The following is a 26,756-nucleotide window of genomic DNA, read 5'->3' on the forward strand; positions in this document are numbered from 1 at the left end:
TTCTCTCTCCCTGTCTCTCTACCTCCGCCACCCCCCCCCCCATAAACATTAAAACATGAAAGAAAAATTAATTATTTCAATGTCACTCCTATTTCAATCTGTTGCTGGGAGAATAGATGTTAGGAAAGTTATTTCTATTACATTGTCATTGTGCAGCTTATATTTCTAATTTAGTACACAGCCTTCAGTTTGCGTCTGACCCAAAGTCAGTTAATTAGTGATCTTTGAAAAGGGATTCCTCTACCCTACCCTAAAGCATGTTTTCATTTTTGGTGAGAAATTTCTTTAAACTTATTGGTATTTAAAAAGCCTTGTTTATAAATGTAATTTTTTTAATTTTTAAATTTTATTTGAGACAGAGAACACAAACAGGGGAGACAGGCAGAGCGGGGGAGAGAGAGAGAGAGAGAGCAGCTCCACACTTAGTGTAGAGCCTACCATGGGGCTTAATCCTAGGACCCTGGGATCATAACCTGAGCTGAAATCAAGTCAGACGGTCAACTGACTTAGCCACCCAAGACACCCCTATAAATGTAATTTTTAATGTAAGAGGGAGATCGTTAAATCTCATGGTTTATTCCAGGACATGGGATTTAATTATGACTGACTAAATCTATGTGATATTGCAAAATTTATTTTTATTTTGGTTCCTTATGGTTCCTTTTGGCTAAAGTTGCTGCCATTTTTAATATATGAAATGTATCAAATTGTGAGGTTTCCCCTTACCATTTAATGTTAAGTCATGTTCAAGAAAGTAACTAAAGATTGTTATATTAACCAGATTCTTTCCCACGCCTAATCATTTTCTTAGTATAGTAGGCATTGAATATAATACCTAAAACTCTGGGTCTCAAGAGCATGATTTCTGCCTATGTTTTAAAACTTGGGTGGGCAACCTTTGGTGTATGATTTGCCAAACATAACTTGGCAATTTTTTACTGTCTTTCTTACTGCTTACATTACCATATGTAACTAGTAATAACAAATAACAAGGAACTATAAAAGTAATTTGTCCAAGTTTACCAATTAGAAAGGGGCCAATAGTTGAAAACAAGGATATCAGAAAATTGGGGAATGGTAGCTATGTTTCTAAAAAAGGAATAGTTTTGCAGACTCGTGAACAAGATCTAAGTTGTCCAGCTACAGAAACAGCAAGATGCCAGGTGATTTTTCAGGCTTTTTTGTGACATTCTAAAGATGCAATAGAAGCTGTATTGGTTAAAAAGAAGAAGAAAGATTGATTTACTGTCTCTAGATTACTCTCTTTCTCACCTACACAGAGTTATAATTTTCTGAAATTTAGTGGAACTTGAAAAATTCAGGTAAAATTTGTATTTCCATTGTGAAATTTTGAGAAAGCTAAGAAAGTGAATATTTTATTTTAAAGTACAATCATTTCTTCCCCTGTTTAGGAATAAGGAGATTAAATGTAATTTTAAATAATTGTCAAATAACTATAGCTAATATAGAAAAATAATTGTGAATTTTAACTACCTTAGTTTCATAGCATAACAGAGTTTGTTTAAATGGATTTGGTTTTACCACAGATCAAGTTATTAGAGATAAATTCCACCGTAGGAAAATATAGATAGCATGGTTAATGTCTAAGGTAAGTGTCAGTTCTCATCCTTAACCTGCATTTTTAAAAACATTTATACTATTTAAAAACATTTATACTATAAATAGTATACTATTTATACTATTTTTAAAACCATTTATACTATTTTTATACTATTTAAACTATTATACTATTTATACTATATTTATACATATACTATGTTTATTTTTTAAAGAGAGAGTAGATCCAAAGCAGGCTTTGCACTGACAGCACAGAGCCCAATGTGGGGCTCAAACTCACAACCCCGAGAGATCATGACCTGAGCCAAAGTCAGACATTCAACCACCTGAGCCACCCAGGCACCATATATTGTTTTCTTAATTTGTCCATTCCTTACGTTTAAATACTTAGAAATATCTACAACTCACTTTGTAAACATCTTTAACAGACATGTTAGTTTGAATCATTGAATGATAGAAACCGTAGAGACAGCTTCAGCCCTTGAGCAATCCTACCCACTCTTCAATGAAACTCAAGATGTAAATATTTTCAGTTTAGTAACCTATTCAAATTATAGTATGGTCACTGCATTGAAAGTATCGTGTTTCAGTAAGAAAGCTAAACCTTAATATTGCTTGTATAAATATTTTCTTATCACATTTCCTTTTGTTCTCATATAACTTAGTGTCTTGTTTTTTTTTTTTCTAGTTTATGTTATGATAGCAATTTTCTGCATAGCATCAGCAATGAGTCTGTACAACTGTCTTGCTGCACTAATTCGTAAGATACCCTGTGGACAATGCGCGTATGTATCTCTTACAAGGAATTCTATAATGTTGGTATTTGTAATTTAAAATGATACAGGGAAAAGTAGGAGTGCTGTTTTAAACCTGTGCAATCCAATATACATGTGGCTGTTTAAAGTTAAGTTAATTAAAATTAAATAAATTTAAAAATTCAGTTCCTCAGTCTTGTTAGCCACATTTCAAATGCTAATAACCACATGTAGCTACTATATTGGACAGCACAGATCTGAAAAATTTCCATCATCACAGACAGTTCTGTTGAACTGATAAAAGATTTTTTGATGTATCATTTGTTGTACTTAAAACTTAAATTGATATTTTAATAACTTTCTTGTGACTGTGGTTAACATTTGCCATTTTTCATATTACATGAACATTGTAATTCATCTACAGAGTAAACTAACCTATTTTGATCTGTTTTTTAGGATTACATTTCGTGGCAAAAGCATTGAAGTGAGACTTATCTTTCTCTCTGGACTATGCGTAGCAATATCTGTTGTTTGGGCTGTATTTAGAAATGAAGATAGGTATGACTACTCAGTGTATTTGCTCTTAGATTAAGAATACATTATTTTATATCTTGCATGATAATTATGCATTTTGGTTAGTATGGATTTTTTTTTTTTTTTTGCTTTTATCCCAGAATACCATAGTCTTGAAACAAGCTAAATAAATACTTAAATAAACAGATCTTATGCTAATGGATTCAAGGTCATATAGAGAAGGAAATATGTATTATGATTTAAACATCTAAGCTGAAATAGGCTTCAAAAATATACCTAATTATGGTATACCCACACAAGTACAATGCAGCTGTTAAGGATGAAGATCTCTATGAATTGATTTGCAGTGATTTCCAGGGTGTATTTTTTTTTTTTTTTATGGTTATTTATTTATTTATTTTTGAGAGAAAAAGCGAAAGAAAGCGAAGGAGGTGCAAAGAGAGAAGAGACAGAGAATCCCAAGCAGTCTCCGTGCTATCAGCACAGAGCCCAGTGTGGGGCTTGAACTCATGAACTGTGAGATCATGACTGAGCCCAAATCAGGAGTCGGGATGCTTAACCAACTGAGCCACCCAGGCGCCCCCTAAGGGTGTATTTTTAAGTGAGAAAAGGATATCTAGAGTATGCCATCTTTTATGTAAGAGAGGAAATACACAGATATCTGTCCATTTGCAGGAAGGATAACCAGAAAAAATTTTAACTTTTTAATGGTTTATTAATAAAATTATTAAAGCCCAGAACCACTTATAGCCTAAAATTTGGAAGCAAAGCGTATACAATTTTAGGCAGCTTCAGTTGATAATTATGCATATCAATTCCTTGTAGAGTCTGTTACATAGATCTTATTTCCTTTAGATTATAGCTCTCTGGATGTATATTAACACTAATATCCTTTGTTTTGAGCTACCTTTCTAAAAGGGACCTGTGTATAAGTTCAAAGGTTAAAGATAAGTATGCACTATATCTGATATATATTCTGAGGTAGCCTTTCAACTTTTTCTTAGTATAGTGGTATTTGTTATTCTAGGACAGTAAACTGATAAATATGGAGCATATGAGAGGTTTTTTGGTCATTATAATTGCTGTTTAGTAATCAAATAGTCAAATCATAGCAGTTGGATGATATCACTTTAGTGATCTATTTCTTTTGAAAAGTCCCATCTAAAAATAACTACATAAACCAATTAGAGTAACTTCTTTTGATTTTAGGTGGGCTTGGATTTTACAGGATATCTTGGGGATTGCTTTCTGTCTGAATTTAATTAAAACACTGAAGTTACCCAACTTCAAGGTAAAGTATACTACTTTGCTAGCTAAAATAATTTTTTCTTTTTAAAAAAACTTTATTAATGTATAATTTACATACATAAAATGCACCCATTGTAAGTGTACAGTTTATTAAAGTTTTGCAAATGAATGATTTTGTAGCCACCGTCTTAATTAGACAACATTTCTCATCTCTTCAAAAGCTCTGTTCTGCCCTTTTGCTATCAGTCCTAATAGCCAGCCTCAGCCAACCACTGATTTGGTAGCTAAAATATTTTTAATCATTTGTATAATATGTCAGTTTCACAAAATCTTTATAGACAAAATATCAACGAAGAGCATTTCTTTGACTTAGTGATTCATTTTTTTTTTAAAGAATAGGATAAAGAAGATAAAATTTTTAATGTGATAGGTAGAATAAAAGTATAAATAGTAATAACTGTTAAATACATTTCAAAAACTAGTGTTCAAATGTAATTTCACGTGTCTATTTGTACTTGCAAAATAGTATAATCTCTTAATTTAGATTATTGAAAATTTGACCTTTACATTTGTTTCTTTTTTCAACAGTCATGTGTGATACTGCTAGGCCTTCTCCTCCTCTATGATGTATTTTTTGTTTTCATAACACCATTCATCACAAAGGTATGATATTCGAAATCCATGAGAAACATGCTAAAAGATGAGAATCTTAAACCTGCTCTTAGATTGTTGATTTTGCAGGTATTTACCATTGAGTGCATTCTAATTCTCTTTCAAAAAATTGTCATTGAAATTGGCCTTTTACTAGGGGATTTTTTTAAGCCTTTAAGTTATTCTAAATGAAAAGTATCTCCTGGGTAATCATGAGAACATAAATTTTCTTCCTACTCATTTTAAAGTAACTTTTCTTATAAAACAATAAGTGTTTGCCATAGATAATATAAACAGCAAAAAGAATGAAAATGTGTCATTGCTGCTTTCCTTTCTGTATCCCTAATTTGAGACTAAGAAAGAGCACCTAATGTGAGGCTCTGTAACCTTGTTACCCTGGCAGGTCACTCAGCACTTTGTGCTTCTGTTTCCTAATCCGTTCCATGAGGGAGTGTTGGCTAGCATTCCAGCCTTCCTCTTCCGTCAGTAGAATTCTTTTGGGCAGAACTGACAGAACCCACTGTAACCTTTCTATATCAGAAAGGACCCCTCCTCTATCCAAAGCCCCTCCTCTATCCACCAGAGGCCAGGGTGGGGCTGGGCCTCAGGAGAAACTAGACCCAGGGGCATATACTCTTCCTTTCCACTTCTGTCCATTTGTTCACTGTCGTAGACTGGCTTTTTCTATGAGGTTAGAATCAGCAGCTGACAGCTCCTGGTTCACCTAAACCAGCCCTGCCACTAGCTCTTCCATAAAATGGCATTGCCGTTCCCAGAATAAGGGAGAGGTGTTGGGTGAGTGTGGTAGTCCTTCATTACTTGTCATGATTTTCTGCCTTATCTCAATTCCTATCTTGTGAGTATTTTATTGCTCAGTTCTCCCAATTTCCCCATTTTATGTTGAGTCTTATTTTGTAATTTTATATCATCTCTTTATCCTTTGTCATTCTCCCATATTCAATATCTCATATTATAATCACTATGTTTTTTCCCATTAGTTCTTTATTCTTTAGCCCCTGTCATCTGTGAAATCACTGTAAAATTGCACTTTTACTATTTTCTATAATAGCATAAATACGTGGCACAAACATGTGCCCTGTTGGGAGCTAAAATGCAAGTAGGTAGTAAACATAGTTAACTGCCCCAAATTAGAGCTAACTGGACCATTTTAACTAGAATCTTTCTGTGCCTTAATGATGAGCCATTTGACTCAGTGACTTTGTTGAGCAAAAGTAACCTTTTTAAAGCATAGAATTAGTATTATGGATTTTAACAAAAAATGTCAATTAATGAAAGCATTGTTTTAACATTTATTTATTTTTGAGAGAGAGAGACAGAGCATGAGGGAAGGGCAGAAAGAGGGAGACAGAGAATCCCAAGCAGGCTCTGCACTGCCAGCACAGAGCCCAGTGTGGGGCTTGAACCCATGAACCATTGGATCATTACCTGAGCTGAAACCAAGAGTTGGACACTTAACTAACTGAGCCATCCAGGCACCCGAAAGCATTTTTTTAAGTTCTATCTATAGCTATCCCATCTTGTATCAATTTATTCGGTTCAAAAAAATGTTTTTGTAAGTCACTCTAAAGGGGTCTCATAGTGAAAGTAAAGCATTTTCTGTACAAAGCCATTCTCATAAATCAGCAGATAATCCTAGCATATGACACGTTTATTACACAGTGGATATAGATATGAACCGTAACTAAACCCTTAAAATTTTTTTCCATTCAGTTTTAATACTGGAGTCTCAGAATTTTAAAGATACAGGATAATAATAAAGGTGTCTATGAGCCCTCTCTGTTTATTCTCTGCCTAGAGAATTTTTCATCTTCTTTTTTTTCCATATTAGTTCCCACTGATCAGGAATGTGATTTGTAGTAATCTGACCTGGTGTAAAAAATTAGAAGTGCTCTTTGAAGTTCACTAGTGCAGATTTACTTTAACACCTTCTTCTGAGTTTGGTTTGCTTGTTTTTATTAAGGCTGTAGACCTTACCTTAGTAGGTAACTCAAAATAAAAATTACATGTATAATTTCGGATTTTTGAGGTTTTGTTTTTAACTGAAAATTTTAAGGATTAAACATTGGACATTTGAAACCTATTTTTCAACTCTGGTGTTAGTAGAGTTTTAATGAGTAAGCTGAACAGGCCGGCTATAAGAACCTGTCTTCATTTTTTTTCCACCCACCCTGTAACTTGGTATAGTATCTTACAAATACTACTTAGATATCTTTGAATGTAGGAGAGGATGTCAGTGATGGTCTTTACTTAAGTGTTTAAAATAACAGAAAATGAACCAAAATGTACTCTGTCTAGAAATTAAATCACATTATGGTAATTTGCTATAAGGAACTGTATTTAATATTAGTCTATTTTCCTAAACTCCTGTGACACTTAACCCTTCTGTAACCTGAAGCTTAACATGAGGAAAAGATTTCTGTAGCTAGAGATTGTATCCTTTCTACTCAGCTCAGGTATCAGTGAAGTCCTCTTAAAAACACTAAAGTGATTTCTCCAATGTTCCCCACCCACATGGAAAATATTATAACTAGTTGATCAAATTCTCCTTATGCAGCATTTATTTATCTTCCCACTACCTATTTGGTGATATACTCATCATAATGTAAAGTATAGATGGATGCTTCTAGCAGTCTTAATTTGCTACCTCCAAATGTTTCCCTTTCACAACAGACTTGGCTATCAGGAAGGAACTATTAAGGAACTCCTCACACAGCCCACATAAAAAGGCCTTAGCCAGATACCATGGATGAAATTCAGCTAAGGTTAATGTTTTGATTGGGACATAAAAAGCTGGCAAGGCTGAAACTGGACAGGAGACAAGCTTAAGATGCTTCTCAAGTTCTTTAGGACTGGGTCTTTTCAAGTTTGGCTTCATTGTTATTATGGCAAGTAGGCAGAAGGTCAAAAGTCTTTTTTATTCAGAGAAAGTTACCAATATTTATTACAAATCAGATTTTAATATTTCTTGTGTCTCTATTCATTGTTATTGCTAAAAATGACTAAGGGCACATAATATATGACATAATGTAACTACAAGCACTTAAAATTTATAGCCTATTAAAAATGCTAGTAGCTGTTAGTTGTCAGTACAGATCACTGCCCAAAGCTTCACTTGAATAATCTGTGTGTGGTTTATCTGCTAGTTTCTGATCATTGTTGAGCTCTAATAGTGTGAAGCCATATGTTAGGTGAATTTTGTTTTAGGTGGCTCCAATTTTTGCTAGACTCTTTTAGGAAAAAAGTGTTCTACAGCCCATTTTTCATCAGTTTTCTGTAGGCCATTAGCCATGGGGTCAAATTATTTTTGAATACTGGTAGATTGTTCTCTTTGAGTGATTGGGCAATTTCTTTCATCTTCCTCCTCAATTTTAGAATGGCGAGAGCATCATGGTTGAACTTGCAGCTGGACCTTTTGGAAATAATGAAAAGGTAGGGATGGCAATTAAATAGAAACGGCTGCCAGCGTATATATGTGTGTCCAGTTAATAATTTTGCCTTCCTGTATAATTCATTGGTCATGTAGTGCATGTTAAGGTATTGTAAAACTTTATTTCTCACAAAATATAGCCCTTTTCTTAGTTATTCTAAATTATTAAATACCTATTGACTTGGGTTTCATCCTAGAATGATGGAAACTTGGTGGAAGCCACTGCTCAACCCTCAGCTCCCCATGAGAAAGTAAGGATTGTATTTCAGATATGTTCATTGGACTTTAAATCATACCCTCTGAGACAAGATTCTTCTTTGGGGGAAAAAATCCAGATTGCAAAAAAAAAAAAATAATAAAAAATTTTAAAAAATCTATGTCAAGGCCTCAGTCCGATTTTTGGTAAAAAGGGAAAAAAAAAGGTTAGATGCGGGGATACTAGATTAATACTGTCAACCCTTATGTGTGTTGGGTTTCATTTTTCCAAACTTGTGTATCTATTTCTTTCAACCTTTCTTTAGATTCAGAGTATATATGTATAGTTTATGTTCTCTGATTTCAAGTTCTTCTAAAGTGTCTATTTAAAAGTTTTAAAACAATTACTCTCATATCCTTCCCTTTCTAAGAGATGTGGGTAAATATTCCTAAGAAGTTTATTGGTGCCTTTTTTTTCCCCCCATAATTACAGTTACCGGTAGTCATCAGGGTACCAAAGCTGGCCTATTTCTCAGTAATGAGTGTGTGCCTCATGCCAGTTTCAATACTGGGTTTTGGAGACATTATTGTACCAGGTAAGCAATAGTAACAATTTCAGTACAAATATACTGATGGTTTAAAATCGCCAACATTTACTATCTATTGAAAGTTACCTACTCTGTATTAAGTATTTGTAGCTATGGCTAGAGCTGGGTCAATGACCAAGATAGGAAAAAAAAAAAAGGCATTTCAAGGGGTAGAAGAAAAAGCCCAAATGGTAACAACCAAAGATATCTCCCATGGCTCAAAAAAAAGTTTCTTAGAGGAAGCACCTAGAATCAGTTTGACCTACTTCCCCAAGAAAGTTTATAATAAAACTCTTCAAAAGTTGAATTTAATAATATGAAGTGTATTGTAATTTCTATTACTTCTATTTTAAAATAATAGTTATATGGCATTATAATACCAAAAAAATAGAGCATATGGTCTGTCTTCTTTGATAGTTGTTGCAGGTCTGCATATTCTCCTCACTGGGCAACCTACAGTGTAAACTTAATCCCAGCCCATTAATAATATAGCTTAGAAGTAAAAGACTTAGAAGTCTTTGCTAATCAGCTGAGAGATTGTCCTTCCTCGCTTTTCTTGCAGTCTCTCTGTACTAAGTGCCTGTGAAGGGTAAAAAGTACGGCTGCTTCTGAAAAAGACTTTTAGTTTACATAGTAAAGCCAGATAGAGAGAAGCTAACAGCTCTGCCGTGTGAGTTGGTATGGCAGAGACCAGTGCAGCAACTCTCTTAGTTCATTTTCTAGGATAGATCACATGTTAGGCCACAGAGCAAATCTTAGCAAGTTTAAGAAGATTGAAATTACATACCAAGTATATTTTCTGACCACAGTGGCATGAAACTAGAAATCAGTAACAGGAGGAAAACTGGAAAATTCGAAAATTCACAAGTACATAGAAATTAAACAAAATAGTTTGAACAACTAAAGCATCAAAGAAAAAATTAAAAGAGAAATTAAAAAATACTTTAAAAAAAATGATAAGAGAAACAGCATTCCAAAACATATGAGATACAACAAAAGCAGTTTAAGCAGGAAGTTTATAGTGATAAGCACATAGATCAAGAAAATAGAAAAACCTCAAATAAGCAGCCTAACTTTACACATAAGGAACTAGAAAAAGAAGAACAAACTAAGCCCAAAGTTAGCAGAAAGAAGGAAATAATAAAATACAGCAAAAATAGAGAACAGGAAAACAGTAGAAAAGATTAATGAAACTAAGAGTTGGTCCTTTAAAAAGCTAATAATGACAGACCTTCAATTAGACTAAGAAATAGAGAACCTACATCATTAAAATTCTAAATGAAAGAGGAGACAATACAACTGATACCACAGAAATATAATAAAAAATTTTCTCCATATCATAGGATGTTAAGCAGCTAATAAAAAATCATGTTTTTAAAGATTGTTTAATGGCTTGGAAAAATGTTTAAAAATGGCTTTAAGTTAAAAAAAAATCAGCGTTTATAATTTTGTCCAGAATTTGTGGGTACTTTAATGTTCTCATGGTATAAAAATGAAGGTTAAATATAATGCAGTGTGTGCTGTTGCAGTTAAATTTGTGTTGCTGTTACTGTTTTAAGAAAATAATGTGGAGTTTGGGTTTTCTTGTTTTTTTTAATTTATTTTTTGTTTTTTAGGACTGTTGGTTGCATACTGTAGAAGATTTGATGTTCAGACTGGTTCTTCTTCTATATACTATGTTTCCTCCACAATTGGTAAACTTCTGTTTTTTTCTATTATGTTTGAATTATATTGTCTGTAGGAAAAGGTAGAGGTGTCAAAATAAGGAGTCCGGGATTCTAATTCTTCATCATTAACTAATAAGACAAGTTTTTCCATCAAAAAGGAAAAATACTTTAATACCTATATCATAAAGTTTTTGAGGTTTAAAAAAATTATATATGAAAGTAAATCAGTAGGTTTTATATTAGATATAAGCATATTTTATATGCTTTATTAGCTTATTAGATATAGGCATATTTTACATGCTTTATTAGAGCATATGGCACATCAGTAATCAATAAATTGTATAATATTAGATTTTCTTAAAATACTATATGAATAAATGTGTATGTATATAAATGAATTTATGGCACAATAACATCTAACCTAGGACAGCAGAAGTAATTGTCATTTATCCCTTTATTTCCATTATTGAGAACAGACAAGAATAGGAAGTAAGCCAAAAAATACTTCTAAGCATATCAAACAGGTATCTCAAAGTTCATACACCAAAGTTCTTTATTCTTAGGTAAGCAGCCTGTACCAGAGCCATTTACATACTGTGCTAGCAAGGTTTTCAATTCCATAGTGGAGTTAAATGCAGTAACTTAAGAATGTACACTAGCAATAGAGAAGGGTATTACTAGAAACAGGTACCTGACGGCAAGAAAGAACAGCTAAGTGAATGAAATGATGACAAAAAGAAAAAAAACATAAAGAAATAAGAAAAGCAGTCTAAGGATATTAAGAATGATACTATACTGTCTAAGGGCATTAACATATTAAAGTCCAGCACCCGTCAGTGTGATAGAATAAAAGAACACTCAATGAAAAGCAGATTACAGGGTTCTCTGTCCATTGTGCTGTATAATTTTGGGAAGTTCACTTAACTTCCCTGGTCCTCCATTGCCTCATCTATAAAATCAGGAGGTAGACTGAATTGTCTGTCAAGGCTCTTCTAGCTCCAGTGTTCTGAGATCCCATGTTCATGATGAGACCCTCAGTCATTAAGGAAAGATCAGATGGTGTTTGGTATGCACTTGTTGAAGCCCAAGAAGTATATAATTAAAATTAGGAAGATTTTTCAAAGCAACTTTTAGTACCCCTTGGTACAGATTTTAGTTATCCAAAATGTGCAATGACTTACCATCCTTAACAGTGACTAATTGAGACTCTTGAATTACTGTCTTTATCAATGATTGATGATTAGGGTAATTATAATTGAAATACTAACTAGTTTCCAAATTTTCAAAAGCTCTGTAGAATGTCTCTCCTAATTGCTGTCTAGGAAAATGATGAAATTAGGAAAAAAGTCATAGGGCAAAAATATCCTTAGAAATATTTGAAAACCACCACTTCAGTGAGGGAGTCAAAATCTGCCTTTGGTAGCATGTAGAAATGACTGATAATTGGTATTCTTCTTATAGCCTATTCTGTTGGCATGATACTTACATTTGTGGTTCTGGTGCTGATGAAAAAGGGGCAACCTGCTCTCCTCTATTTAGTTCCTTGCACACTTATTACTGCCTCAGTTGTTGCTTGGAGACGTAAGGAAATGAAAAAGTTCTGGAAAGGTAACGGCTATCAGGTATGTGCTGCTTCTATCTTGGTTACCAAGTTATCTTAGGACGTAATTCAGTGACTAACTTTGGCTGGGAACTGCCTATATCTATATCTATATCTATATCTATATCTATATCTATCTATCTATCTATCTATCTATCTATCTATCTATCTATCTATATATATATATAGCTTTTATGTGCCCAGAAGTTACCTTGGATCTGTCAGGATGTCCCAAGTTTTTTCCACCATTACTCCCTTACTGTCCACCTGCTGCACCATCAGTTTTCATCTCATCTGATGCCAAAATCCTGGTGACTCCAGGTGAGACTACCAAGAAGCAGTGGGAGGGCATCAGGGAAAACCACAACAGCATTTCAACATAAGTTTTCAAATCCGCACAGGAAAGTAGGCTTCATGAAAAATAAAACTATAAGTACGGAATTTTTGAGTCTGATATTAGCTATTTATTTATATAGGTAGAGTCCTAAGGTTTTGCAGATAAAAATTCTACTCTCTTTAGTACCTAAAAGGGTCTAACTAAATTCAATAGGGTACCCATTTCAGATTAATGGATCAAGACAGACCTTTCTGTAAAATTCCTGGAGCAGAGGAAATCATGGTATCAGAACCTGTTATGTTTGCATTTTTTCTTCATTACAGTTAAGCCCCTTTCTCCTTTTTCTAAATGTTCTTGATATTCCAGTAAAATTTGTTTCCATTGAAATTAAAGGGGATTGGGAAACTCTAGCTTACTAAGGTCAGGGTCATCACATTGATTTTTTTCATGAGGCAGTAAGCTCTGCTTTGCCTATTACAACAAACTACCATCCTCCATCCACCCTCATACATGTGTGTTAGTGGTCACATGAACAAAAATAGAGATACTTTGGGTGGGTGGCTGCAATTCTGTTAGTAGGTAAACAGTTCAAAGTTCATATCCATCTTGCAGTTGGTCTACGGTATCATCTTTATTTAACAAGAGGTGATTAACTCATTAAGTTAGACTACTATAATTTGAAGAAGCAGTGGTCTAGAATTCTTTTGGGTAAATCTTGTAATTCCTTTGAAATTTGGTTAAAATAATAATACTTCCCCTGCCTACCTCACAATGCTTTTGTCTCAACTTATGTTTATGCGCATGGAATTATGGCTACAAGGCCCTTGACTAAGCCAGTAAAATAGCATGTAACTTTTACATGAAGAAGGCACCCACACAATTTTTTATTTTTATAGATTTTTAAAAATTAAAGTATGTCCTACAACATACACTCTACTTCTAGCCTTTGAAAGCCACATCCCAGAAAGTGCTCTTCATAACCATTTTCTTAGAATAGTTTTATTTTCATATAGCAAATGTTAATTGAGCAGTTCTGTGAGCCAGGTACTATTTTAGGTGCTGGTGATAAAAGATGAACAAGTTCGAAACAGTGTTACTCTCATGGCCTCTTGAAAGTGAGATGCTTATGGAGGATGCAGATAGTCACTAACAAAGTATGATAAATGTATTTATTCGTTATATAGGGTGCCATGAAAGCTAGCAATGGGATACCCAGTGCTTGTGGTTTTGTGACAGAATCAAAGGTGATTTAGAGAAGGCTTAAAGAATGTTAAATTTATGTGTTGAAACTTGAAGCCTGAGCCATGTGTTCCATGTGGAAGGAACCATGTCTTGAAAGGCTCAGAGGGAAGAGAGCATGGCACATTCTAGAAACTGAGTGAAATTTAGGATGACTATAATGTTGAGTAACAGTAGGAAATGAAAACTGGAGAAGGAAACAGGGGTGACAGCCCATAAGGTCTTATAAGCCAAAGACCTTCAAAGAGGTCTTTGAACTCTTATCTTGAGAACATAGACCATTTAAGGGTTTTAAGAAATCTACAAAATGGATTGAAGAAGGGAGCAAAACTTAAAGCAGCTATTATAATCAGGGGCAATAGTAGCCAGAATCAATACAGTAGTGAGATCAAAAGAAGAGGACGAAGTCCAGAGAAATTTAGAGTCATAATTAATGGAATACAGTGATAGTGTCTGTATAGGGAGAAGAGAAGGAAATGGAATCGGGATTTCTGCCTTAGGTAACTGAGTAGGTAGATGTGATACCATTCACAGAGATAAAGAAGGGCAACAGGTTTGAGGAAAATGGTGATGAATTCAATATTGGACATTTCAGAGCACCTATAGGACCAACAAGAAGAGAGAAATAATAGGCAAATGAATGAATGTCTCCTGATGTGCAGGAAACAGACCTAGCTAGAGACAGAAATTTGGAAGCACCGAGTGAGAACACAGAGGGAGAAGCAGCAGCTCGGGACAGAACTGTGAGCAAGAAGTTTCTATCTGATTCACTGGTTATGAGGTAGAGCAGGACAGAGAAGATGAGCAACATAAGGAGATTTCGATTAGGGTTGACATTAAATTTTTAGGTTAGAATTTAAATTCGGAACTGTTAATGAGAACACATATAACTGTCTTACAGAATGAAGTATGTGTCTTGTTATTTTCATCACCAGCATTTTTACTTATAAAATTTTCCTTCCCCTTTAATACAGCTTTTAGAGCATTTTATTTTAAAAATGTGTGCTTATTACAGAAAATTTTGAAAATATAGAAAAACACAAGAAAAGGAAGTCCACCTATAATTCCACCACCTTGAGGGTGGGCGCTCTTAAGATTTATGTGAGTTCCCTCGTGTGCCTTCTTGGATAAATGCATATGTGGGTAGATGATACCATACTCCAAAGAGTTCTCTGTTTTGTTTTTTTCACTGCGTGTTATTTCATTTTTAAATTCCTTATTAAAAAAATCATTTTAATGGCTATGTAATACTCTCAAACACATGTACTGTATTTTACCATTTCCTTTGACCCAGTAATTTCTCTTCAAGGGATTGTCCAGAAAGTGATTAAACATTTGGACAAAGTTGATGTGAAAAAATGTTCATTGAAGGATTTCTGATTATCCTTGTTCTATTTTAATGATTAATAGGTTAATATTATTAGTGGAAATTAATGAACTAAAATTTTTACATACACCCTAATCCTGTTTTTACTTTCTTTTTGTGTGTGTGTGTTTTAATTACAAAGTAATGCATGTTTACATTCTTTAAACAAGTAATACAGAAGTGTCTAAAGTAAACATAGAACGTCCTTTTCTAACTATTCCACCTGCCCCACCCTTCCTTTAGGGCCAACTACTTTGAACATTTTGTGTGGAGATCTTTTTATGCCAACTCACACTATAAATACTTGAATTTTAAAGATGTCATATACGTAAATGTAATAACATTGTGTTTCTTTGAAAATACAGCTCACTTTCTCTCTGGTTTATTACCTTTCCTCCTTTCTCTCTATGATGTTTATTGAGGGGAAAGAGGATGATAGGTAAGGAAGGAATTCAACCAAGGGATGCATTTATATTCCCTATGAACAACTCGTCTGCCTTAGACCATTCAAGTTTCATTCTCATTCTTAAAAATAGTGATCTTGAAAAAAATTAGAATTCTGCTTCACAGTAACTACCTATAAAGGGGAAGACCACTAGAGCTGACACAAAGCAGTAGTAAATAACCCCAGCAGGGCAGACTCCAGGGCCTTAATCATATAACATAGAAGCTAAATAAGACAATTGGTTGTAGGAAAATTCACTTTAACATACCCAAAAAGGTAAAACAAATTGCAGGGGTGGAGAGGGGTGGACAGGGAGGCAGCTTGTTAACTTTGTTTTACTGTTTAACTATATTAAAAAAGAAAAAAGGGTGCCTGGATGGCTCAGTTGGTTAAGCATCTGCCTTCGGCTCAGGTCATGATCTTACAGTTTGTGAGTTCGAGCCCACATCGGGCTCTCTGCTGTCAGCACAGAGCCTGCTTCAGATCCTCTGTCCCCCTCTGTCTCTGCCCCTGACCTCCTCACACTTTCTGTCTCTCTCTCTCTCTCTCTCTCTCTCTCTCTCTCTCTTAAAAATAAACTTAAAAAAAGATTTTTTTTAAAGAAAAAAGATTAAGAGAAAACAGAGTAAGACAACTTTGGTTATACACTTCTCACTTTTGGAGTGTGATGTCATCATTCTATTAAGTAAAGATATTCAGAATATAAAATAGCACCTAGTAATAAAAGTGTGGAGTCTGGTACCAGATTACCGAAGTTTGAACTCTGATTTTGTTCATTATTAGCTACATGGCCTAAGACAAGTTACTTAGCTTCTTGGTGCCTCAGTTTCCTCCAGTGTAAAAAAGAATAATAATCATCCTATTTCAGAGGGTTGGTTGTTGTCAAATATGCACATTGCCTAGAATAGGGCCTGGCATATCATAAACACTGTATTTGCTGCTATTATTTATAGGAATTGGGTTTTCTGTTTTGGTTTATTTGTTGCTTGGCTGTTACTTTTCAGTTCATTAACTAGATTTCTGTTTTCCCAGTTTGAATATTAAAACTTAAGGTGTTTGTTAAATCTAGTTCGTTTAACGCAGTTTGCAAAAAGATTTGATAGCCATCACAAGCCTCAGAGGAAAAAGAAATCTGTTAAATGTGGTCATTTTCCCACTGTACACTAGACTTTAAAATATGAAGAAAAGGCACATGCTGAAATTTTAGGCAAGTTAGTTGCAGAATATTACAGACTGCTGCCAGGAGAGAATCTATTTTTTTAGAAAACCAGCATTTTTGAAACTTATAGTATGTAATGCCTTCACAAAGTTATCCCCATTATTGTGAAAAAGAAAATGTCTCACTACTTTTGTCCAGCCTTTAAACTTAAAATTAGGGGCACCTGGGTGGCTCAGTCAGTTAGGTGTCTGACTCTTGGTTTGGCTCAGGTCGTGATTTCATGGTTCATGAGTTCAAACCCCACATTGGACTCTGCGTTTACAGTATGGAACCTGCTTGGGATTCTCTTTTCCCTCCCTCTCTGTCTGCTCCTCCTGCTGTCTCTCTCTCACTCTCTCGCTCACTCTCTCTCTCTCTCTCTCTCTCTCTCTCTCTCTCTCTCTCAAAATAAATAAACTTTAAAATATACAGCAGTTCAGGGGCACCTGCGTGGCTCAGTTGGTTAAGCGTCTGACTTCGGTTCAGGTCACGATCTCACAGCTCGTGGGTTCGAGCCCCACTTCGGGCTCTGTGCTGACAGTTCAGAGCCTGGAGCCTGCTTTGGATTCTGTGTCTCCCTCTCTCTCTGCCCCTTCCCCACTTGCGCGCTGCCTCTCTCTGTCCCTCAAAAATAAATAAACATTTAAAAAAATTTTTAAATATATATACATATATATATGTGTATATATATATATGTATATATATACAGCAGTTTCCTATTTAAAAAAAAAAAAGTAGCTAAACTCAAAATTAATTTAGCTTGAATGTTGACATTTGTGGGAAACAGTATATTATAGGCCTTGGAATCAGTTCTGCCAAGTCACGTCATCTCTTATGACTGTCTCCTCATCCATGAAATGAGGTTGGATCTACAGGCAGGTGGGAAAATCTAATCCATAGTGGTGGGTTAGCCCAGGGCTATGCCTACCCAGGGCTTGGTAGGCAAGTGGATGAGATCAGGTAAGGCTAGGCAGAGGCTTTGAAAGTACAACCTGGAACCTCAAAAAGTCTGGTAAAACAGAGGGAGACAAGGTATTGACCCAGTGTAAGATACACCTGAGGGTCAGCCCTGAAATCAACCCTCAGGTAGTTCCTGGTTCATCTCTCAGGCTAGCAGTGTCATAACCTTTTCCCTTCTCTCCCTCTGCCTCCATTATTTTCATAGCATTGCCAGATGGTTTCCAGAATATCTCTTATAGTATTGCCAACTCAAAATCTTCCTTCTCCAAGCAGATACCCAAGAGTTCTCCACTTGAAATTAGATTCACCTTTCCCCATATTTTTTGTGGATTTTGTGTTTTAAATACTTATTAATATTTGCTTCACAGTGTAGATATTTATGTATACCTTCCTCAGTGAGTTATTATCTCATAGGTATTAGGAACCCACACTGCTGATAACAGTATTTTATACACTATAAATTCTCCATTAGTGTTATTGAAATTCTTCATGAAAAGCATCTGTAATGTTCAGTCCTTAATCCACTGACCTTTAGTCACTTTTGTGGGTATGTGTGTAAGTTTGTGTTTTAGCAGCCCTCATAAAATTGCCAAAATTATTATAAGTTTGTTGTGTTTAAAAGTGAGACACTTTTAAACGTTAAATTAGACTAGTATCTTTACAGTCTTTATATATAATCATTTCTTTTTGCAAGTGCCAACAGTTTTTGCTACTTTGTGACATAATCAAATACAAAATGGGTAATATAAAATAAAGCCAGAATCTAAGGTGGTGACATACTTGTTTATGCTATTAATCATTTAGTTCATTCCAATACCTGATACTAGAGTGGGTTCAAGAATAGTGGTGGTAAATCAGGGCACCTGGATGGCTCAGTCGGTTAAGCATCTGACTTCAGCTCAGATCATGATCTCATGGTTTGTGAGTTCAAGCCCTGTGTTGGGTTCTGTGCTGACAGCTCAGAGCCTGGAGCCTGCTTCAGATTCTGTCTCCCTCTCTCTCTGCCCCTCCCCTGCTCATGCTGTCTCTGTCTCTGTCCCTCTCTCTCTCTCTCTCAGAAGTGAATAAACATTTTTAAAAATTAAAAAAAAAAAAAAAAAGTGGTGGTAAAAAGCAGGCCTTTGCACTGGGTTTTGTTTTTTTTTTTTTTTAATATATGATTTACTGTCAAATTGGCTTACATACAACACCCAGTGCTCACCCCAAGTGCCCTCCTTCAGTGCCCATCACCCACTTTCCCCTCTCACCCACCCCCCATCAACCCTGTTTGTTCTCTGTATTTAAGAGTCTCTTATGGTTTTTCTCTGTCCCTCTCTAACTTTTTTTCCCCTTCCCTTCCCCCATGTTTTTCTGTTAAGTTTCTCAAGATCCACATATGTGCACTGGAGATTTTTTAAATGTCATGGTTAGCCTTTTTATACTTTTTTCCAAAGGGGAAATTATACTCCATTTATTTCTAAAACTGAGACTTCATGGAAGTACTTTAGTATTTTACTTAGAGTCTTTCAGCCCTTTCCATTAATTTCTCTGATCAAAAGAAGTAACATTTCTATAGGATTTCACTAAAATATTACTAATTTGGAGATCTTAATTGTATATTATTTTCCTATAATTCAAAGCCACTTACACTATTATTTACTATGAACTTTTTTCTTGAATGCTTCAAGAAAATACTTCAGCTTTTTTTTTAATGCTTCAACTCATGAATGCTTCAAGAGTTACAGTATTCAATTCCATGTGATTGTACTCAAAGTCTTAAGTTCTAATTAGTGTAGAATAAATAAAGGTGTTTTTTCTCTAGAGAGAAAAATCAAGCAGTGGCATAATTACTTTGGCATAAAGAACAACTAAAAGAAATCATCATTTTAGGGGATTTTTTTGTTTGTTTCTAAATCAGTGGAGTTAGAGTTATGCAGCAATCTCCAATGGGCTCTTTGACTCTGGATAGGAAGTAAGTGTTCAGTTTGTTGATATCCAGTAAACAGTGGGTTTGTCTCTGTTAAATGTCACTAGTGCTTCTAATTATTTTTAGAAGTCACAAGCTGTAACTGACAAGTCCGAATACAGAGATACTTAGAACAACACTGCTTTAGTATCAACAACTCTCCGGTTACCTCTCCCCCTTTAATGATAGTTTTATTAGAGTGTTTCTGGAGTCTGGTTCACTTATAGATAGGCAGAACTATCAGTAAATGCCAGGCAAGCTGACCCAATGGTCAGCTTTCCAAATCGACCTTGCTTATTTACAAATATTATGAAGAACTATACCAATTTTGCCAGTTAATTTTATTATCTATATTAATTTTTGTTATGTTTTTAAAAACCTATTTTGGGGTGCCTGGGTAGTTCAGTTGGTTAGACATCCAACTTGATCTCAGCTCAGGTCTTGATCTCAGGGTCATGAGTTCAGGTCCCACACTGGACTCCTCACTGTGTGTGAAGCCTACATAAAAAATTTAAAAAAAAAATTTTTTTTTGTTTTTTATTTTATATTTGAGAGAGAGCATGAGTGAGCATGAACAGGGGAGGGGCAGAGAGACAGAGACAGAATCTGAAGCAGGCTCCGGGCTCCGAGCTGTCAGCACAGAGCCTAACGCAGGGCTTAAACCCACAAACCGCAAGATCATGACCTGAGCTGAAGTCAGATGCCCAATCGACTGAGCCACCCAGGTGCACCCCCCCAAAGTTTTTTAAAAATAAAAACCTATCTGGGGGACCTGGGTACCTCAGTCAGTTAAGCATCTGGCTTTGGCTTGGGTCATGATCTCACGGTTTGTAAGTTCAAGCCCCATATCAGGCTCTTTGCTGACAGCTCAGAGCCTGGAGCCTGCTTTGGATTCTGTGTTTCCCTCACTCTCTCTGCTCCTCCCCTACTTGCACTCTGTCTCTCTCAAAAAGAAGTCACATTAAAATAAATAAATAAATACGTACATACATACATACAAACCTATTTCAAGGTCATGCTTTATGTTTCTGTATTGCTTTGCTTTCATTGAAAAGTCGGTAAAGAAAAGTAAATAAAGAGTACAGATGTTTACTTCTTAATAAGTTGATTTTGAAAGTTTTTCTTTTAATCTAATACATTGCTTATGTAGTTAGGAATTAGATTATAGTGCCAGTGAGGTAACTGAGGTTTAGGAAAGAAGAGGTGTGTGGTAACGTATAGGCTGTCATTAGGGTACAATTGCCAGGGTTAGCAGGTCTTGGGGAAGAAAGAGGATTTCCCCAGCACCCATTCTGCTGAGGCCACTTAGTTCTCTTTCCCCACAGCTCCAACCTCTTATCCTCAGAGCTTCTAAATTGCTAGAAGAAAAGGAGCCTAAATATATCTTACATGCTTCTCCTTTCTGTCCCTCATTTGAATTATGACTAAAATCAACAGTTCAACAACTTCATCTTATGTTTCATCTAGTGAAATGTTTGGTAAATATGTTAACCTTTCTTGATTGGACCTTCCCCCCCTCGAAGTGCTACGAACATGTAACTATCTTAATGTAGGGAATATCTTTGGCAAATAAAGGACCTCAAAACTGCTTTGGCCTTGAGATGACTTGTAGAGTACTGGCAGGTTTGGGTTTTATAAGCTGTCTCTGTTACTTGAGACAATTGTCAGCAGAAGCTTCAGCTCATATTGTGTTCTTCTTGTCTGGCAAGTTCAGAGACCCCGTTTGGAAATGACTCCACCTTCTGCTTCCTTTTCCAAAAAACACTGAAGCTTTTAGAATCCTTTTACAAAAATAGGAATATTTATCTTGCTGGTCTTTCTTCTAATTCTTGATAAAGAAGGGAAAATGTGCATCACAATACCGAAAATATATCACTAATCTAAAAATCTTTGACAATCTTCACAAAGACAGTGGGTACTTTCTATTTTTAAGCAAGTTTATCTGAAGAAGAAACTGAAAACATGTAAGCAGTTTCTTCTTCCTTCATTCCCAAATATGAAAAGATTTATTTAGGAATATGGAACATAGCTGAAGTGATCGTTTGAGAAAAGTTTAACTGGTAATTCCTCTAAAGTAGTCTATAGCAAATGTAGTCTTGATTTTATTTTCAGGTACTCATTTGACCTTTTAAGTACCTTCAGTATATTTGTTTTTAGTAGAAATGTTTGTCATACAATGTTTCCATAATTTCATGTACCATTCTTTTTTTTTAGTGTTTTATTTATTTTTGAGGGAGAGAGGCACACAGAGTGCGAGTGAGGGAGGGGCAGAGAGGGAGGCAGACACAGAATCTGAAGCAGGCTCCAGACTTCGAGCTGTTAGCACAGAGCCCAGTGCAGGGCTCAAACTCATGAACTGTGAGATCACGACCGGAGCCGAAGTCAGATGCTTAACCAAGTGAGCCACCCAGGCACCCCTCAAGTATCATTCTTAAATTGTCTTACAGTCAGTTCAAGGCATCAACCAAGTTACACTGTCCCCAAACCAGCAGGTATTCTCAAAGTGACTTGTGGGGTCATTTTTAGTTTTTTTACCTTTAGGAGTGAACACTGCCTGGAATAGTGTCCTAGATTAAGCATCAGGAATATCTTCCTTTTGTGGTAGAGTTCCCATTGCCATGAAGGGTAATTCATATTGGGAAATGGAAATAGTAGAAGATCTAAAGAAAGAGTTCATCAGGTTGGCTCCGAGTCAAATGATGAGGCTTTCTCTGTCACCCTGATCTTATTCTTAGAGCATGGATGTTGAGCCACTACATTGCTCCAAAAGGAGTGCTCAGTCCCAGGGAGTACTCTGTGTCCTTTTTAAAAAGTGGGAATCCTTTTGCCAAATTAGTGAATATTGAGGGCAAATTGAAAATTTGCATTTCCTAACTTGTTTTATTTGTGCCTAGGTGATGGGCCACCTGGACTATGCAACAAATGAAGAAAGCCCTGTGGCTGCTGGCGAACAGAATGTCCAACAATAATATTTTGTAGACCTGTCAATTGATTTTCTACAAATAGAGTTTGACTTTTGAAATTGATTTTTGAATTGACAGTCTGAAAGAAGCTTCAATGATATGCTTGCAAATATATATTTTTAAAGATCTGGTACTGACAATTACATCAAATAGTTGAAATACATTTGCTTTTAACTATGTTAAAGTTGTGCCTTCACATTAAATAAAAGCATATGGTCTGTGTAATTTTCAAGATCTATTATACACAGTATATTTTTCTAAAAAACTGTCTTGACCCACCCCTCTACTAAAATCTGTTTCTTTCAACTCTTAATGATAGATAAAAGTATTTCTGTCAAGGTGAGTTTATGAACAGATTTTACTGTAAAGAATTACATTAACTTTATGCTCTATAGAAATAACTGCTTAAGATCATGCTAGAAGGCAGTTCAGCGATGAAATTTTGGATCTTTTCACTGCAGAGGTTAGAAAAATAGGATTTGGGAATATCTATAAATGCGTATTTTTGTAGCATAAGGTTTTTTTTTAAAAATCCCAGTCTTTTTTTAAACTTGAAAATCTGAATTACTTTAGTCTGCCTATGTATTATATTAAAATATTTTTCCAGATATAAAGAAACATAATATATAGAACTAGTCTTCAGTTTTCAGTGGTCTGTTTTTCTTGAAGAGGTAGCTTAAATTTCTACACTAACATTCAATTTCACCATGGTATTTCTTACCTCTGGAATTTGGTTCTTTTGGTGTTAAGGCTTGACATTTTGTAAAATATTTTTTAGTCAACTTTTATATTAACACATGTGGCTCATTGTGTGAGTGTAACATCCCTAACCATCTCTTCTTACCCCCTCATCCACCACCTTTTTTTCCCCTAATTCCCACTCCTTTCCCCATAGGAAAGCACTGTTAATTTTTTAATATTTTGATGGAGGATGACTTACTAATATACAAAGTGTGCTCCAGAGGGAAGAATTGGAGACAAAAGACAGGAGGCTGGGTTAGTCTCAATTTAATGACAATAAAAGAATTTGAGTAAATTGTCTTAGCTTAAAACCCTTGTAATCTCAGTTTTCTCATCTGCAAAATGAGTAATTTAGACCAATTAATCACTCTGGTACCTGGTGGTACCTTCCAACTTGAAAAATATCTTTCTCATTCTTTGCCAAATCTCAAATGTGGCCTTGAACATTATCCTGGGAGTCAGAAGTCAAAGTATCTTTCTACTGTCGTTTATTTTCTTTGAGAAATTCCCAGGGGTGCCTGGGTGGCTCAGTCAGTTGAGCGTCCAACTTCAGCTCAAGTCATGATCTCACGTTTCATGTTTCAAGCCCCGTGTCTGGCTCTGTGCTGACTGCTCAGATCCTGGAGCCTGCTTCAGATTCTGTGTCTCCCTCTCTCTCTCCCCCTCCTCCACTTGTGCTCTCTGTCTCTCTCTCTTAAAAATAAATAAACATTTAAAAAAAAATTCCCAAATGATGAGTGACTGCAACAACAGGATTTTGCATTTCCCTGCAAGTAATGTACAAGATTGTGAACAAGTCTGATCTTTCATCTTTAGACCATTTCTCTGATTAAAAGATAAAGCTAATGCTTTTTAAAGCATTTATGTTTGAAGTAAATTTAACATTTGAGGCAATTAGTTGCTTTTGTTTAATTTTTGCTGAGTAAACTGTAGGTAGAGCAGCTCCCTTAACAATGAGCCCCTCTTTCCACTTAGTATACTCATGGGTCTTTGGTTTATGGCAATATGACAGGTAAGTATCTGACAAGTAAGAGTTAATCTTAATTTTGCCTCCATAATATCAAGTTTGAATTTTTTCCAAAGAATCTAATTTATTTGGCAGACTCTGATAGAACAGATTAAGTGCCATTTTAAAGCTCCAGCTATATTTTCATTTATAATATCAGTAAGATGTTTGCCAAAATAGAGCTTTTTTAGTAAAATTATCTGTACTCATCCCAACTTTCTGATACTTTAAAGCCTCAACCACATTTTATGAAGAGCATTTTACATCTAGAAATCTTAAATCTTAGTTATTTGATACAAATTCAACTTTATCCAACCGTAAGTTATCAAAGAAGTAAAACTTTGTTCTAGTTTGCTATTGAGATCCTATTGATTAATAAAAATAAGAAACAGAGTGAAATTCTCCAAGTTTCTCCATTCTCGATGTCAACTTTATGTTGTATTCTAAGACCCTCTCTAGCAACCTAGCTGGAAATATTTTATTTTGGAAATCAAAATTAAGGAAGGATGAGAGATGAAAATTGCTCCTTAAAAGGCCACGCGTGTCCTTTCTTCCTCTCTCATCTTCCCACCACCTATAACTTGTCGGGAAAGAGAGTTGTTTTTTTCCTGAACATGTCTTTACAACAGTGAGATATATTGCAAGAAAAAAAAATAATACTTTTTAGAAATTCCCTGTGAACATTTTGTAGCGTATCAAACAAAGTAATATCTCAAATTGTAGGGTAGGTGATTTTTACTTTAATTTAGACCAGCAAAGATAAATGTGAGGTTAATGGTGAAAGACCTTGATGTTCTAATACATTGTGTTTTTGTAGATTTTTTTAGATTAGCAATACCTTTGTAGAATCTGTGATTTACTTTTGAAGGAAGAGAATTCTGCTGTTGGCATGTATAGATTTTAGTTTCATGTCCGTAGAGATTTTGGTGAAATGGTAAATTTAGAGTAAATACAAATGAACTTTCTAGTTTTTCTTTGCTCTTTTGATTTCTGCCATAGGTATAAGCAAACAGTTGTTGTTTTGTTTTTTTGACTAAAGACATTTGAACTAATTTTAGTTAGGCTTGATTTCTAGAATTTCAGGCTGATCTCCACCAATGAGATTTCAAAAACACAGGAATTGCATTTCAGACCAGTAGAATGCACTGGTTTGAAAGGTTTTATATTTTCCCATTAATAAGGAAAAAAGTTGAATTTATTCAAGATGATGCCAAATAACCTATTCTACAGTTTTAAACTTTTTATTTTCAGTGCTCTATTTATCTCAGAGGACAATTTTAAAGGGGGATGGAGAGGGTAATATAAATGAAACCGAAATACTGAATATAAGTACATTTTGCTTCCTGGAAGAAAGATACTCTGTAAATTCCAGTGACCTAAATCAATTACTCAGCCTTTTGGAATTTGAAAGAAATTGTGCAGTACTCATCGTTTGGGTTACTAAAATTTCAGAGTAAAAATGATTGACAGAGTAATAAACAGGCCATATTATAGTGAAGACCATATATATAAATTTCCTTGTTTAATGTTCCCTTACTTAAGGACAGCCTTTGCATCTGTGAAAATGTTCATTGGTGGAAAAAGTATTTTTAAACTAAATTTTTAGAATAGTCCTCATTGTCAATTAAGAGGCAACAAAGAGGAAACAAATGTAGAATATTTAATGTCATGTTTCTTTGATTAGAAAATTACATAAAAAATACTGTAAACAACTTCTATTCCTTTGGAGTATGGATTTTTTTTTTTTTAATCTAAAGTTTATCTGCTTAGCCTGTAAAATTTCCCAGTAGGACAAATCATTGTAAAGCTTTTGCCTATTTGATATCTTCTCTTGTATTTTGTTCAAATGAGAACGTTTTTAAAAATGCATATGATAGAATTTTTACTTCTTAGATGATGGTTTGAGTGTGGAATTCTTTTTTTAACACTTTGATATGTAAGTTGGTGCAAATTAATAATTTTATAACACTACTGGTCTTTATTTTTTTTATGGAACAGATTTAAAATTTAAAATTTTTTCAAGTGTTAATTTAGCAATGCTTTAAAACTTCATTATGTGCCAATACTGACAAGAAAAACAATTTTATAATGTATTGAATTCATTATGGTGTTCAATAAATTATATTTTAAAATAGAATTTAAATTTGTTTTATTTTTAATGGTGAAAAATAATTGAAAATGAAATAAAAGTATACCAGATCGTGTTCACATAAAGTATAAATGGTAATCATCACTTATGAAATTGTATAGTTATTTAAGTCTGACAAATTGTCCATAAAATCTAGATTCCATA

General features: G+C 34.8%; 1 protein-coding gene across 2 annotated transcripts in view; it reads left to right on the forward strand.

Annotated features, from left to right (window-relative positions):
* The window catches only part of SPPL2A (signal peptide peptidase like 2A), a 51,664-nt gene extending 28,716 nt beyond the window's left edge, over window positions 1-22,948 (forward strand). The window contains exons 7-16 of one of the 2 annotated variants that reach the window (XM_042988875.1): window positions 2,267-2,363; window positions 2,790-2,891; window positions 4,077-4,158; window positions 4,704-4,778; window positions 8,160-8,216; window positions 8,412-8,465; window positions 8,903-9,005; window positions 10,613-10,690; window positions 12,125-12,285; window positions 22,648-22,948. In XM_042988875.1, coding sequence (XP_042844809.1) covers window positions 2,267-2,363; window positions 2,790-2,891; window positions 4,077-4,158; window positions 4,704-4,778; window positions 8,160-8,216; window positions 8,412-8,465; window positions 8,903-9,005; window positions 10,613-10,690; window positions 12,125-12,285; window positions 22,648-22,722 — 884 coding nt within the window. In that variant the 3' untranslated portion in view covers window positions 22,723-22,948. The remainder of the gene's footprint in view (window positions 1-2,266; window positions 2,364-2,789; window positions 2,892-4,076; window positions 4,159-4,703; window positions 4,779-8,159; window positions 8,217-8,411; window positions 8,466-8,902; window positions 9,006-10,612; window positions 10,691-12,124; window positions 12,286-22,647) is intronic. The other variant, XM_042988876.1, reaches the window with a different exon arrangement.
* Window positions 22,949-26,756: the final 3,808 nt, after the last annotated feature.

Source organism: Panthera tigris, chromosome B3 (genome assembly GCF_018350195.1).
Source record: "Panthera tigris isolate Pti1 chromosome B3, P.tigris_Pti1_mat1.1, whole genome shotgun sequence".
NCBI lineage: Eukaryota > Metazoa > Chordata > Mammalia > Carnivora > Felidae > Panthera > Panthera tigris.